Raw genomic sequence first — 17,547 nt, 5'->3', positions numbered from 1 at the left:
TAGAGGAAACAATAAACTGATGGAAAGAAGAAAAAAAATCCATAATTTAATCCATAATCTAATATCTTGTGGAAAGCTCCATACGCTCAGTACCATCTAATTTTACTACACATTTGCAAATCATGGTAGTTGAAAGGCTGTCACCCACAATATTTTGTCAACAAACCAGATTCTAACATTTGCAAATAAACATTCCTCATACCCTTTGTTCTTTACCCAATATTTTTTAACAAAACAAACAGGAGAACACATGTAAACCTAAGAATGATTAGCACTTTTTACAGTAAAAGTTGGATTCGTACATTATATTTCAAAGTGATTTTATGCTCCCTATTTTGTTTTCTGTGATTTCTTCCACACTTTCATAATCAGATGTCAGGATGTATGTGCTCATTATGCAGTTCAATTTCCCCACTTTGCTTGGCAAAACAGAAGGTTTTGAGTGACATTTGTATTAGATAAAAAAGACTTAGGGCTTTTTGTTGATGTAAATCTCTTACTCTTTGTTGGGTGATACTCAGTTAACAAATTTGATTACGTGGTGTAACTATTTATGACCCTCGCTGGGGCCCCATACGTTTTTATTAACAAGGCTAACTATGTCTTCCTGCTGAAGTGAAGTCTCTGGAGAAAAAAAAAAATCAACAAAAATATCAACACACCCAAACCTACAAGCCTTGTAAGAATGCTAACTCCTACAGGGCATGCCTGCATAAATTTCACCTGCATGAAAGTTTTTTATTTTATTTTTTCCTTTAGAAATCTATCTCACAATAGTAAGAAGGGAGAACAAGATAAAAAATGATTCAGCCAAAAGAATGGATATTATTATCAGTGTACAAAAACTGTATTTATTAAGCCAAAACCACCTTATTATGCCTATAGATGACATTAGTTACACTTACTTTTACAAATAAAAGCAAACATAAGAAGTAAATCCTACCTTAGTCTTACGGCAGAAACTCCCTGCAGTTACTGCTTGTTTCTGTAACTCTGAAAAAGAGCTTCCTCAATCTGCCTCAGCAAACAATACACCTTTGTTCTTGACATTCCACATAAATATTTTCTCTACTGACTCTCAATCTAAAATATTTTCTTTATTATTCCATCATTATTTTTGTGTCTTGCTCTCATTGAATAGAAGATCTTCAACGTATTCTTGTCCTGTCAGTAGAAACCTCATTTTGATACTGAAAATAAGGAGCCACTGACACAGTTTGCCTAGTGAGATCCAGAAAATAGTAGTCAAATTTGACATGTGAAGCTGTCCAGAGCCAATTTACAGCAGTGAATTAAAATCATATTATATGATTCAACTACAGGAGCCAACCTGATTCCCTAGCCAGAGAACTTGCCACCAGAGGCAATTATGGAACATTTATTACAGTGTTCAGAAATACTGTGCTGGCTTCAGCTGCAGTATTTACTGGAAGCCTGGGAAAATTATTGTAATTTTCATTTAGAGGGAAGAATAATTTTAAATGCAGAACTGTCCTTCCTCTACCCCCAAATTTATAGTCTCCATACACCTATATTCTTGAGAAAATAAAAAAAAATATCTCATCTTTCTGAAGCTGAAAACTTGAAAAGGAATAGTTAATTCACATGACATTGTTATGCTGCAGTTAATTTATAATTTATACAACGTTGCTTTTATTAGAATAAATAAATAGAGTATCTTCAATCAATCTTTTTATAGCTTTTCCAACTTTAATTGGTGGAAAATTGATTTTGTATATACCAGTAATTTACTCTTAAAAGACCATCCAAAGAGAATTTTGTGTATCACCTTCCTCACAATCACAAACGTTTCATGAAGATTCATGACTAAGTCCCAGCTCTACTGTAATAAATAACCATATGGGTACTGAAGAACAGAGAGGGTAATTTCTTCCCAGCACAATCACTGAAGTAACAAAACCATCCAACTTGTTTATCTACAGGTCTGTCTGCCCATGCACCAGCACTGCCCAACACTGTGGTACTCACATGGCAGAAATTCTCTAAATATTAAATTTGTCAGAAAAGTGTTAATTAAAGGTGGAACAAGTACTGCATCACATTTCAAAGTGATTCTCGCACAGAAAAGTAGGTTCATTTTCATTTTGACAGAACCATGCAAATAACAGCTAAATGTGTTAGATTTTTCCTTAGAGCTCAAATTCTATCATTCTTCCTAAGAGTAGAAATCAGGCAGCAAAATCAAGCACTACTCATACCTACAAAAATCATACTCATCAACTCATCTATCAATAGTGAGAATGATAAATGTAACCAACACTGAGAAGTGCCTTAAAACTGACCTTAAGCCAAAGCTAGATGCTGGTACAAGGGCTACCATCCTATTTTACTCTCTGCTCAGAAGCTGGACTGGAAGCTGTGGTTATAACCTCACCAGATATGGGGGCCTAAGCAGCACTTCTCCTTGAGGGACTGTCAGTCTCTTTACTCTGTCTGGAACAATTACACCAACATTTAAACAAAATCTCCTCATTTTTAATTTAGATATATCCCATCCAGCATTACTTTTGGTTTATGCAATTATATTTTTCTTAATTGTACCAGACAAGAGAGCATTGTGAAGGTTAAGCAAGAGTGATACAGCAAGCTCAATATGGAAAATACATGTAACTGGTTTGAAATCTAAGAAGAGTTTGAATATCTAAAGATATACATGTATATTTTAGATTCAGGATTTTGCAGACTCGAGTCTGCAGGTGATTGGGACTTGTCTTTTCAAAAGTACTCGGTGTCTCACAGCACTGTATGTTCAAAGCACAGTTCCTATTGACTTTTACTGCACCTTTGAGTCCTCAAAACTGCTTCTGAATATCTCAGCTGAGTCAGCCAGAAAAGGAGAATCACATCATTAGTGACCACCCATGACAAGTTTGTGCAAGTCACTTGCTCAGAATCATTTAATAAAACCAGTGGTAAAAACAAGCCAGTTTTCTGAAGAACATTCATGAGTTCATCTCCCTCAATGTCCCTATTTTCAAATTTTCCCATTTCTGCAAAACAAATCCTATGTATGCAGGCTCCCTCACTGCACAGCACACTGATCCATTCCTAGACAGTAAGAAATGAGTCCAAGCTTGCAACAGAAACATAAGACTATGCTGCAATTAAAGTGCATACCACAACAAACAGATATGAAAGCACTGCAAGAAGACGGCAACAACATTAACTTGCCTTTTTTATTTTTTTTACTGATTCAATTTGAATTCTTTAGTATTTTAGTATCTTTACCTATTTAGTGGATTCAAAACCAAAAGCTGACATAACCAATTCCATCACAAGTAAACTCAGACACAACAGAAGTGCAGCACCCAGACCTCGGAATTAATGTCTGACTGGAAGAAATAACAGCAGGTAAAATAGTCAGTGCCTGTGCACTCTAATAGTTAAGCTCTGTGTGGATGGTTACCAGTGCACAGGGACAAATACGTAAATTGGTGTTGGGTCTCAGAATTGCATGCTGACATGTCAGGAGGGCTCTGAAGTTGCGTGGTTTCTGGTGAGACTGCTTGGCTCCGTCCTCACTGTGTTGCCCTGCCCTGGCCCTGTCTGTGCCGCCCGGCATCCCAGTCCTCCTGCCACATCCCCACAGCCAGCCCTGCAGCGTTTGTGTCCCAGACTCACTGCCAGCAACCCCAGGCTTTACCCCCACACATTCCTCACTTTCTCAGTCTCAACACTTTCATCAACCTGTTTCAAGTTCCTTTGTTCCTGGCCTTTCTCATCATATGCTTTGCTGTTTCTTCCCTTGAGTTCAGTCTTCTCTACCCAACAATTTCCCTATTGGGCCTGGCTAGTCTTTGTTCTCTCAAGTGTCAGTCTTGGCTCTATCAATAAATCAATTCCTTCTTTGGAGAGCCACCACTTGGAGGGTCATGTAATTGGCTTTCACTCAGGAAGGTGTTGCACAACAAGCTTTTAAGAAACAAAAAGGTAGCAGTAGTAGTCTCTGCACAACTGCTTTAAGGTGTACGAAATTCTTAGACAGAAACTGTCAGGAACTAATATCCTAAAATGTAGCCTGGGTCACAGCAAATGTTGACCCTAAAATACAAATTGAAGGAGACTGGTTTTGAGATGGACAATCAACAGGAAAATGTCAGACTAAAGAAGGGACAGTGAAAAGTGTGGTGAGGTGGGGAGTTACTGATCACTCTCCAGTACTGGCGGACATCAAACAAATCTGGCAGGCAACTTGTTGAAGCAAGCTTACTGTTTGAAGTGCTACGGACAGGGCTGACACTGCCCTTGCTCCCAGTCCCTCATATTTGTGCAGGACAGCTGTCCTTTTCCACACATAAAACAAGCCAAACACTATCAATTGAGAGCAGGCAGACAGGGCCAGAGCTCAGGTCCCTCCAGCCCCATGTCCTGAGCCAATAAGAGCCAAAACTGCCCTGACCCAAACCTGCTGCTGTGACAAGTGTTTTTCTGACAATGTGCTTCCAAGCTCCCACAAGCCACAAGGCAGTGATTCTTGGAGGTGTGGCTGGTAGCTTTGGATTTAAACAATTCCCCGATTTCTAGGTCATCCCTTGCCTTCAAGGTCAAGTCCATTCTGCACGTTCCCTGTCCATTACACATAATGCGGTGAAATGATTATATCATTCACTTACCAGCAAACCATGAAGTCATATGTTTTGGTATTTCTTTTTAGTAAATGCCTCCTGGTACTTAATGACTTGATTTCACAAAGGTATATGTGCAAAACTTGTCTGTGCTTATTCTCCCCTGCTTCTCTATAACATATGCTGCTTCACCCCCCCCCCCCCCCCCCAGAAAAACACAAGAGAATCACTTTGTAAGCGGGGAATCTTTTGTATCATACACAGTCTCAGATCCTTATCTTTTGTTTCTTGTAACTCATTTTTCCTCAGTCAATTTGGCTGCTGCCATCAGCACCCAACTGAACATGAAGCTTTACAAAAAAAAGGAATTGCATTCTGTATGTTCTGACTACCTACTTTAAGAAATTATTAAAAATCATGCTTGGCATACAGCTTTCTAGCTTTCCTACTTTCCTTTATTTAATAATAAACATGCTTGTAATGAAGGCCTTCAGGATAATGCACCTCAGGGGAAGGTGGAATAGTGTAATGCAACAAATTCAGAGTCACGTGTGGCAGAGGTCAGCAGCAAGGGAAGATTAGCATTATACGATGCTTGCTTTATGTCCCATGACAAGTGGGTTGCCTGTTTTGTGATAGCTTTTTAAAAACAAAAACAAATTTAGGACTTGGCAGCTTTGCTGGAGAAGGCTCTGCCTACCCATATTAATGAAAAAAGAAAGGAAGAGTAAAAGATCTTTAATTAATGTTGAAACACAGAGTAAAACGTATGCCATTGTTAATAACCATGTTAGAGTAACAGCTGTGTGTTTCAATTTTGTGGGACAGTTTGTCAGTCAAGGGTGCTTATCTGAAACAGTTTGGCTTGCAAAGAAATACTGAGTTATGTGGAAATACAAGTAGAAAGCTGTAACTGAAAGTAACTAACAAGCAAGGGAACTTGGAAAGGCCCCATGGGGAGCAGAGTAGGCACAGCACTTTAATACTAACATAAATATTCTGGATGGACTATAGTCTATAGGGGAAATGTTTCTTATGTGGAATGACTACTTGCAATGCTAGAAAGAAACAGGTAAATGAAAAATATACCATCTCAAATAATATCCCATAGGACTTCTGAGGTGTGATCTATGCAATAGCAACCCAGCAACAGTTTGTCAGTACCACACATACACCAAAAGAGGAATCTCGTCTCTAGTAAGAGTCAGATCTCTAAAAGATTATTGGGATCGGATCATGGGATTACAGGGTCCAAAAAGAACTGTTCAGGCAGTGCCACTACACAGACACCTCTTACACGAAGTGTCTGACTGAAAATCAATCATAGGGGATAAATCCCAAGGGAAAAACACAGAAGCCACAACCCCTCAACTCCCTGTCTGAGAGTAAGAGATATGAGTCACAGCATATAGGGAAAATTTACTTGGCCTCACAGCTACAACATTACAGTGAGAGAGTATTATCCTGCCTATCACATCAAACCAAAAGACAGTCATTTTTCCATGCGTAGCTGGAACCTGACCTCTGAATGCATTATATAGTGAATAAGCACAGAGAAGACTCAGACAAACTGAATTTCTAAGCAGTATGACAGACATCTGCATAAAACAGAACAGCTTTCTTGGTCAAAGGAATTTATGCCAGGATTTTTCTGAGAAAACACTGTGGCAGCATCTTCCATCTTTCCAGAAACATTTTTCCCTGTGAGAATATCCTTTACTCAAACTAGATGCAAGAATGAGTAATACCCTGCCCTTGTATTTAAGGTTAATTGATTGCCTTTTTATTTATTTATTTATTTATTTACCAGTACTTTTACAAAATGAATTAACTGTTTTACCAGTAGAAAAAAACTGGTATGTGATCAATGTCACTGATGTCACTCATTCTGATAGAACTACTTGAAATTTTTAGCATATTTTCCACAAAAATGAAATCTTCTCATGATTGATTCCATCAGAAAGTAAGCGATAGAAGTTTACATGAGGGTTAGCTCTCATTACACTTTGAACATAGCAGTCACCAATATTCCTTCTGCAGAACTACTCCCACCTGAAATGCTGTGTATTTGTAAAGGGTATGTGCAGGATTAGAGTGATATTAGAAGTTTACATATGGGCAGAGACTCAAATAAGTACTACCTAACATACAAGAAATCTGCCAGATCTGTATCTTTAAATTACTTCATGTGATGTTCAATGGAACTAGAAGATTTGTAACCTCCAGGTTATGTAAGTTTCTCAGAATGTTATACGCATCTTGACTAGCTATCTCATCGTCTACCTTAAAGGCTCTCTGAGTTTTTCTTCACCTTCTGTTCTCCTAAGGAGCTCTCCTAAGTTGTTTTCACAAGTTACAGGGTTTAGAGGAAACTAGAGAAACTAGAAAGGAGACAGGATGGGGATACTCGTTGCTATTATAACCACAATACAGACTGGCATTTTCACCTGCTTTCTCACACAGAGGAGTGTTGCTGACAGCAGACTGCTGGAGCACACCAATTTCACTCTTCCTGCAGAGACTGCTCTCCATGTGACTCTGGCATGGAGCCACAAAGATGATCTGACCTCTGCTATCATTTTTAATGCTACCAAATAAAATTTTACAGTTCTTCTAAATCAGCACTAATTTGGGAGCAAATCTAAAACCAGTCTCTTCTCTGCCTCTTATTATGAACCACTGCAGCCACTCCTTCAAACTTGTACTTTGACTTGAATTGAAAGCAGGACCACACATTGAATGTTCTTAGCATGTCAAATACAACTTATATTTATATTTTTAGGATAATTTAAAGCTAACTTTCAGGGATAGAAAATCAAGTATTACATGCACATGCACATTTTATGTGCAGCCATATACTGGACACCAACACAACCAATACATTTTGAACTTTGTCAGGAGGCAAGTAAATAGGCATTCAGAACAGCTTGTGTATGAGTTTATACTTCCCGTAAATGTTTTGCATGCTCTAGATACATCCTCAACAATATGAATTTTAAGATGCTATTTGTTCCCTGCATTACTGTGCTAATATTTAATATGTATTTTCTATTGAAGTACACAGTCAGGAATAATAAGTTACCTCTGTTACACTGAGATAAAAATCCAAACAATTTTGAGGAGAATCTTAAATGATAAAATCAATTGATAAAGTCACTTAGAGGAACGGTGGTGTAGAGCAGATCACCAGCAATGAACATAGCATGTTGCCTTCATTGTCCACAACCCTTACATTCCTGTTAGTCATAACATAGTGGGCCAGGCTTCACATAAGCAATTCAACTTGTGCTTTAATGTCACTGAAAAAGCAGTATTTCTACCACAACTAAAAGCTGAATGAGTGCACTGACTATAAACACATTTGAATCCATACTATGTAGCCTGTAAAAGCATGCTGGATGTTGGTAACCTCTGCACTACAAGCACCTAAACAGAAAAAGAACAGATTTGCATTCCTTATGGACTAACCAAAAGCAATTTGGTTACGGGCAACAGTACTTCAGAACCACCATAGTATGATGCTACGGACACAAAAATAGATTATTGCAATTCCTAAAGGCACTAAAAAGAAACAAGTCTGTAAAACAATCTTCATATCTTTCAACACACAAAAAAAGTCAGAAAAACGTTAAAGAATTAGAAATAACAAAATATGGCATACAAGAAATCAAAGATAAAATCAGCAGGGACAATCTGATCCAATGTCATACTTCATTGCAAATGGAACTGTGAATTCACCAACCAAAGATAAAACAATCTCACTTCACAAAAACAAAAGGGGGACCGTCTATTTTTCTTTCCTGAGTATAGAACTATAATCCCAGACTTGTGAGATATAAACACAATCTGTACATAATATGCCAAGATCTTTATCTTGTTTTCAGGTAGGACAATTTTCAACAGTATCTTAATATACGTTAAATACTTTAATCAAAAAAAAAAAATGAAGGCAAAGAGGACAACTACAATATATCTAATAACTGCTTACAACACAGTTCTCAAAACATGCATTTCTTTCACATCATGGACTAAAAACTGAGAGACATGACAAAGAATGGTGCATTACACTGGCACTTACATTTCCCAAATGTCCTCTGGTAGGTTAGCTGGAATTTCTGTTAAGCCCCTTCCTCGACAATCCACTACATTGTTGCTGCAGGTGCAGGCAGATGGGCAAGTGATGGAACTGGCACTGCATGATGGAGGTTCAGCCTGGGAACCTGAGACATAATGAAAACATTAAATGTTAGTTTTGAAAAATGATCGCCTGAAATTTTAACAATAAAATACATCAGGCTCCAAGTTTTCCAGATCTTTCCACTATACTAAGTAATAATTTATTTGGATTCAGTGAATATAATGTGTCATAAATCAACTGCAGAGAAAATGTATAAAATATTACCGTGTTCTTATTCTTCCTCAGTTTCCACTCTATCAATATTTCTCCATCATGGACACTTCTTTGGTCTCCTCCATGATCAACCATATCAATTTATTCAAAGATTTAGAAAATAAGCCTAAAGATCAAGGGGTATTTCCAAAAGTTGTCTTTGACTTGAAGTTGCCATTACACTAATACTCCTTGAGTACTTTTACATACTGAGAGAAGACTGTCATCAATAATGACTTCTGTTTTTGAAATGATGTTACCTGTAATGGTAATTAATAACTGGAAATAGAAAGCTATTTTTTTCAAGATTAGACAATGCAGTTAATGGAAACACAAAAAACGTTATAAAAAATTAAGTTCAACCCTTCATATCCTTGTTTAACCTAGTAACTACTGAAAGACAAGAAACTAGAGAACAAATGCTTAGCATAAGAATATTGCTCTATATATGTTCTATTCCATCCATTAGACCAAAGTTTAATTGTGAATAAGTTTTTCAAAACTGTAGCACTTTTATCAATTTTACTTAAATAGTTATGACTCTTATGTTTAAAATTTTGATATACATACCCACTTAAACACAAAGAGAAGGTATTTTGCCACACTGGTTAATGCTATTGAGATGTGGAAGTTATTGACCTATTTATGGTGAATCACACTTTCAAATTATGTAAGACAAGAAACCTTAGGCATGTTTTTTAGCTATGACCAGACACAGAGGACTAAGTGTGAATGCTTGTGTTGGAAAGAAGTGGCCTAAAAACCTAACAGAAACAGGAAAAAAAAAGGTTATTTTCTAGATCACATAGATTATAATCACAAAACATAATCCGTCTTTTGGCTAGAAGAACAAAATAATTTCAGTTGTCAAATAACAAATACATGTGAAAACATGGGAAGCTAAGCATAAAGCCCGGGCTCTATTTTGGAAAAGACCCACAATTGATACTTTCATAACTTACAACTGGAGGTGGCAAAGTCAAAAAAATATCTGTTTACATTGATTAAAAATCCAATATCATTATGACAATATTACATATATACACACTGGTTTAGCCCTGTGTACATCTAAGTCAACTCATTATACAGCAAACCTACATATGCATATATTCATAAAAATCTGAATATAATACAAACAACTGATAGGTAGCAAAGATATTTGGGGAATATTTTGGGAAGAATAAGATCTTAACATAGTTGGTTCAAACGTTGCTGGCAGACTGTCCAACATTTTATGGAACACCATAAGTCCAGCAAAGTTAGTTCCAATGTGTGTTGTTGTAAACTAGTACCTGAAAGATTGTGCTACTTAAATGTTCCTATTTGTCAACATCAGAAGTCAACATCAGGAAGTCATTTAGTCGCACTTATAACTATCATGACTTTGAAATGTAGGTACAATTTGAAAAGATGTCAACTGAAAACTTCTAAAGGCTAACTTTATACTTGCAGAGGGAGCCCTCCTGGAAAGCAAAAGACAATTACTGCAAAATCATGCCTTTGAAACAATAAATTCTTTTGTAGATTTGTTTCCATTTGTCTGTCTGCATTTCCCTTAGTTCAAACAAGTGATTATCCCTTTAAATATTATTTTGTAGCCAGGGATGACAGGGTTTATATTAAAATATGCTATTGAGTTTCAGTATAAGATAACCATTTTTAACTGTGAGGGTGGTCAGGCCCTGGCACAGGCTGCCCAGAGAAGCTGTGGATGCCCCATCCCTGGAAGAGCTCAAGGCCAGGCTGGATGGGGCTTTGGGCAACATGGTGTGGTAGGAAGTGTCCTCTGGCAGGGGGTTGGGACTGGGTGGGCTTTAGGATCCCTTCCAACCCCAACCATTGTGTGATTTCAACTATGTATGAAATGTTGTCAAGTTATACTACTGGGTTTGATTTTTTTCTTTGGTCATCATCAGACTTTCTATCAGGACAGTAAAAGAAGAATGTGGGTTTCAAAGCATTGTATGTTTTAAATATAGCTTTTATTATTACTAATCAGAGCCATGAGTGACTCTATTTTGGCAGACCAGACCTCAGAACTCTGATTCAGGTTCTAGAGATTCTATTTCCAAAGGTGGCAACCATCTTCAAAAAAAAAAAAAAAGAAAAAAAATGGATCTCAGAGGACATTTATGGCATGGGTAAGAGTCCAATTCATCTGTCATGAAAAAGTGCAGCTTCTTTCATCATGAGTCTTGGGTCTGTCTTCTGGCCATAAAATGCAAGGCAGACATATCATCATCGTGAATTAACAGAATTCCTTTAAAATTAGCAGAGCTCTACTGCATATCACCAAAAGCACTGCCAGCTCTGCCTTTCACTCAGTCCAAGGTTTCTACAAGATTTTAAATGCGAATGCTTCTAGAAATAGTTTATATTGCCTCCAAATGAGCACAGGCCTCTGTTATCTTTGCGTAAGAACAAAAGATTTGTTTTTACAACGTGATCACACATATTTTACTTATCCTCTCTGTCTGTCTGCACTGCAGTGTGATGTCCAAACCAGAAATAATGAGGGAAGTGCAAACTAGCTTTTGCAAACTTTCATGGACTGGGCCAAACGCTCCAAGTGGGAAGGAACTCTCCAGAGCAATCTTTGAGCCCTGGCAGGCAAAAAGAAAGTTGGCACCCAACCTTTATCATACATGATAGATATGCTTTCTAAGGAGGCTTTGTAATGAGGGTAAAATGCATTTTGCAGTTAGACCACTACAACATATCACTGTGGGTTAACATAGTAATATACTACTTTTTCATTAGGGCACAACATCAAAAACAAACAAAATCTCCTGAAATGCTGCCAGTTGGAGTTTTAAGAGTCTGTTCCTGACTCTACTATATCTAACTCAACATCTAATAGAAAATCCAGTGGAGCTCAGCTCATCACCTCCACAGTTCGTGTGACACAGTGTTGCAGAGTGCTCTATATTAATGGAACACTTTGAAAGGAGATTATATTAGGCACTCTAAAAAGCACGACAAAAGACAGAAGCACCAGTCTTCCTTTCACAGAAAACACATACCAACAATGACAAGGTGCTAATTAATGTCCTTCTACCGTTAGGTATCATGGAACTTTCCAGCGATTTTTTGAATGGAAAGGTCAAAAGTTAGGTCAGAACATTATTTGTGCTGGCCACTAAACTTTTCACATCCTCTTCAAACGCACACCTGATATCTAATTGAATAAAGCCAATAGGAGGCCTTCTATTTATCCTGAATTTCACAGAATCACAGAATTTCTAGGTTGGAAGAGACCTCAAGATCATTGAGTCCAACCTCTGACCTAACACTAACAAGCCCTCCACTAAACCATATCCCTAAGCTCTACATCTAAACGTCTTTTAAAGACCTCCAGGAATGGTGACTCCACCACTTCCCTGGGCAGCCCATTCCAATGCCTAACAAAGCCAAGACCATTTCAAATTTGAAGCCAAGACCATTTACTTCTGCTTTTCCACTATGAAAGAGGAACTTCCTTGTGAACAGAATTCTGATTTATGGCTACTGAGAAAAAATAAAACAAAACAAATCAAAGAAAAAAAAAAAAAAACAAACAAAAAAATCACCAATTAGTTAACCATGGAGGTACATAGAATTAAAACAGAGAGAAAAAGCTGTATATATATGTGTGTGTGTGTATATATATATATATTAGTGCAGGTGGAACTAAAATTAGATGAAAAAATAGCATTGAAGATGTGTAATGCTATAGGATCTAACCATCTGCTGAAGGAAAAACTAAAGCAAAAAGTAAAGAAAGAGGCTGTCCTTATGTGGACCCTCTGCTTCTACACATAACGAGTGATTATTTTTTTCATTTCACTTAAATTAGCATGGAAAAATTAATATTTTTATAAAATTAATTTGTTATTATAAGCTTGAATTCTCTGAGTGCTCCAAAAAGTTCAGTACTCCTGTCACTGTTGACTGACATTTTATGTTTAGTGTAAAAATACTTCTGATTCCATACTGAATGCAGCCCTACATATTTGGTGAAACTCTTTCTTCTTCATAAACAAAATATGATGTAGACTGTAAATTTCCAAAAACTTCAGTGGAATAAAAAGACTTTGGAAATAAATTGCCAATAATTACCATCAAATGGTAATAACAATTGACACGAATTGTTAAAACACTCTTAAGAGTTTTGTTATGTTTTGTAATATTTTTCTTTTGCAAAGGACAAAATACATATTGCAGATGAACACTCAGCAGGCATCTAGCCCCTATTCCATCAGATCTTACAAAAACAGTAAACTGTTAAGGTAAAGATTTCTTGAGTAATGCTGCAAATGGTATTCAAATTTTGATTTGGGTTTAACTACTTCCATTAAATTAGGATCTAGGCTTAGCTCCACAACGGATCTACAGAATTAAAGCACCAAAAACTCCACAAGAGTTTTATGTTTGTATAGATGTGGAGAGATGGTCAAAAAACAAGTCTATGTAAGCTACAGAATTTGAAGTACAGAAAATTAAACTCTGGATATGGTTTCCATAATTATACAGAGGATAAGAATAATGACAGATCAAGGGCACCGGTAAGAATATCTGAAATCTAAAAATGCACTTTACTTTTGCTGCCAATACTTCCTTAAAAGAAAAGGCCTGGGAAAAGCATAAGTATTTTAGGATTCCTGTTGGTGTCCCTCACAGTTGTAGTGAACTCCCTACTGTGTGGATGCAAAGAAAAAAAAAAGAAACAGTGATGGACAAGCCAGCTGCATTTATACAATTTCCTTTCTGAAGTTCTTACTATCTGTCATCTTACAATTTCAGATTTTTTCTCAGTTACAAAGTTCAACTTTTTTTATATTTTTCTCTAATACTTAACAATCACCAACTCAATTACACCCTTTGTTAAAAGAAAAAAACACTAACAGAATGTGGAAGCTAGGATAAGATCCCCATTAAAAAAAATTACTATGTTCTTTGAGTCTGATGTAATGGAATGATAGCTTCAATGATTATGGTAGTTAATATCTGGCATGCCATTAGCCTGCACCATTTTACAGACTGTGGGTTAGGGGGAGAGACGGATGGGGGAGAGACTTAGAACCCAGCAGTTTACAGAGGAATTAAGTGCTCTTTTCAAATAAGCATCTCATTGGCCTCTAGCCTTTTAAGAGCAGCAAATAGATTGATATTACAATTAGAATTGAATGGTTATGGAGCATAAATAAAGAAAGTTTAAATGTCACAACCATTTAAAATAAATTTTGCGATGACTAAATAAACTAAATAATCTCATTTGCACTGACACCCAATTATGGCACACTAAGTAGTGTGCTTCATTACCTTCTTACCTGTCCAATTGCCTTTGTAGCACTTCCTTTCTATTTGAAAAATGCTAGTTATTTGTAAAACAGTATTGATGGATTTCAAGAAAAATAGGCTGATAGGTCTGATAGGATTTACTGGTTATAACTCTGTGGTGACTTTAAATCTTTTTAAGTATGGCAGACATGAAATTATTGATCATCAAACAAAACAGTACAAGTACTGCAGCTCCGTGGATATATTATGACCTTTTGTGGTTTAATTAAATAACCCACTGGAACTTCTTATAATGCTGGGACATTTGAAATCAATTAATACTACATGAGCTTTTACTAGACTCTAGTAATACATCCTCAAAAAGATACCTAAAACAGATACATTGCTCCTGAATAGTACTTACATCCCAGCGTTAAAATACAATTTAATGTCCTGCAGAGAAATATTGGGAAGTCAATCACAACTAACTGTCTGTAAATTTAACATTCATTGTATTGCTCCATCACAAATACTCCAACAACAGAGAAAAAAAATAAATGTACAAATGTGTTTATTCTACAGGAATATGCAGTAAATGGTTTATGCAGATGTTTCCATCCATGGTTGTTCAACAGCTTTTCACTGAGCATAGCGTTAATTATTTATGATTAGTGACTTAGGCCCCTGATTGACGATGTTAAATACTGTCAAGTTCATGGTATGCAAAAATGCACTTGTCATGAATATTCATCATCTGATTCAAGTTCACTGTTTTGCTGAACATTCCCAAAGAGTACATTTATCTGTTAAAAAATCATAGCACATAAACAGCAACTGTTCCGTAGGCGCAGTCAACGCCAATTGGTTTATAAACAAATACTGCAGAATACAAAAGAAAATATCCAACTGTTGCAAAAGGAAGGCCTGGTGTAATGAATGAAGTCTATTTTATTCTACCAAAAAAAAAAAAAACACAACCAAACTTATTTTGCAGGTTTCAAGATGCCTTGGTAAATTAACACCACTGAAAATCAGACCTTACATCATAGTATCTTACCTTGCACTACTAATATTTGCAATTATTTTATTAACATTGATGGCCCCAGGATTGCATCAATTATTTCTAAACAAAATGGAAAAATGTAGGACAAAGAAGTAGCCTGACCTGTAACAACTGAGGTCTAAAATGTGATTTGTTCCTTCCGAAGAATTAGTAAAACTGCAACAGAATCTGTGAGACAACTTAAGTAATTTCCGAACTATGTCAAAAGTTATTTTTCTCCCAGGGAAGTTTATTCTGTTTAAGTTTTCTACAGAGGAGACTCAAAAGTTGAAGTCCTAAATGTCTCCTACTCACTGAGCCTCTCTGAGCCTTTCTTTGAATATCTTTCTCCAGTCAGGTAACGCAGGCATTTTTTCCTAAAAGCAGCCGTTACTCAACTTTCTGATTCTTGCACCCTGAGGAAAGCTGCTAGCATGTATTTCGCTCTCTAGGTTTATATACATACTATTTGGTCTTCCAAAGTAAACTAAAGGCAAAAGAAATACTGCTACAACAAAGTCTTAAAAGATGTAGTGATTCTGCAGTCCAAAAGGCATACATGCACAGTAATCTCATTTAAACGTATTCCGCAACTTGTGTCAGCAGTCTGGAAGGTGCATACAAAGTGACATTTAAAAATAGGTCCGGAAATGATACAGTGACCTTATAAATATATTCAGGCATAAAAAGGAAGAGGACGAGAAATTATTTAAGCAAAAGGATAATAGCAAGGTCAAATGATAGATAATGTTCATGATCAAATGTAAGTCTATAAAGGGAATACTGTCCTCAAATAGCCTAATGGTGATAGGTTATCAGCATTAGAGAACCTGAACTACTTCGTGATGAAGTTTGACAAAGTTATTGAACGGATAGGAAGAGTTTAAGACTGTATTTTGAGGCCCTGTGGCTTGATTTGCAGGTATTTGAAAAGGAGTTTAAAACAAGACTTGATTTTGTTTGACCATGTATTTGTCTTTGCTTCCTGGGCCCCAGTGTCCTGCCACAGGTAATAGTGCACTTTCCCTGCCTCAACACTAAAACTGTTCTCTTCAAGAACAGGAGAAAGATGGGATTCACTTTCATCAGGAGCATGACAGACTGACACAGCTAGATTGGGAACATTGGGCTGAATGTGACACTGCTCCTAAAAATGACATCTGAGCAGTCCAGTGGTACCCATCTGTGGGTACATCACTCAGCACACGATGCATTTCCACTGTATAGCAAAATATTATTATCACACTGGTAATAAATCAAGCCACTGGTTTTAGAGCAACAGTGCAAAAGCCAAATGAATGAGTAACTATACCTAAATCTGCTATCTTTAAACAAGTATCTAAGAACTACACATACTGCTCTGGGGAAAGAGAATTCCAGACCAAAGGTCATCATACTTACAAGATGGACACAAAATTGCGCGGCAGTAAAACTAAATTTACTGTAAACATATAGCCAGTTTTCAGCTTTGCCCTTCAAAGCAATTTTAAGTGCCTGAATAAACGTTTTTTTAACCCTTAGATTTGCAGGATGGTCCCCCAAGTAAATAATACCATATGTAGCATCTTCATATGAAACAATCCAAGAAGTAGATTCTTAAAGCACAAGACAATTTAACTGCTAATGCTACAGTAAATTTAAATTGGTAATACAAAACTTAATAGAAACAAGACACCAAATTCAGGTAAACAGCAATGAATATATTGGCAAAACCCCTAGATGATTTCATTTCAGGAGCAGCTAACAAATGCATAGTATTGAAATGTTTCCTTACATTAGGTCTCAATGTTAGTTTGTGGTACAAAATTATAAGAGCAGATAAAAATTCTGTCAGAGTTCCACAAAAAGGTTCTATGAACAGATTCAAAGCACTTTTTTTTCCCACAAAAGTCTTTAAAAGTCAAACAATACTGAAAGTTCTGCATAGACTGCACTGTAAAAGCCCTTATTGAATCTTCTGATGGTCACAAAAAAGCATGAAATAACAGTGAGAAAAAAGATGTCAGTTGGCTATTATGACTCATGGGTCACTCTTTGGGAATGAGGTCAAAGCTAGACAAAATGCTTAAGCTCATTTCTAAAAGCAATAAAATAAATTGTACAGTGGGGATGTCCCACACGGCAAAGGTGACCGTTCACACACACAGAGGGAAAAGGCCTCCGCTTCCCACTTTGCTTATCCAGCTTCCTGTGACCACCATGACTACAGGCCATTAGTCTCTGCATGAGCTGGGGCAGGCTGCTTGGAGAGAAACCACCCCATTCCCTCC

General features: G+C 36.8%; 1 protein-coding gene across 5 annotated transcripts in view; it reads right to left on the bottom strand.

The window, feature by feature from the left end:
• SLIT3 (slit guidance ligand 3) overlaps positions 1 to 17,547 on the bottom strand; it is a 522,497-nt gene that overhangs the window by 175,564 nt on the left and 329,386 nt on the right. For all 5 annotated transcript variants that reach the window (XM_068697690.1, XM_068697688.1, XM_068697686.1 and 2 more), the window contains one exon: positions 8,665 to 8,806. In XM_068697690.1, the coding sequence (XP_068553791.1) occupies positions 8,665 to 8,806 (142 nt within the window). The remainder of the gene's footprint in view (positions 1 to 8,664; positions 8,807 to 17,547) is intronic.

This window comes from Anas acuta, chromosome 14 (genome assembly GCF_963932015.1).
Source record: "Anas acuta chromosome 14, bAnaAcu1.1, whole genome shotgun sequence".
In the NCBI taxonomy this organism is placed as follows: Eukaryota; Metazoa; Chordata; class Aves; order Anseriformes; family Anatidae; genus Anas; species Anas acuta.
The sequence above is the reverse complement of the archived record's forward strand: the minus strand, read 5'-3'. Positions and strand labels throughout refer to the sequence as shown.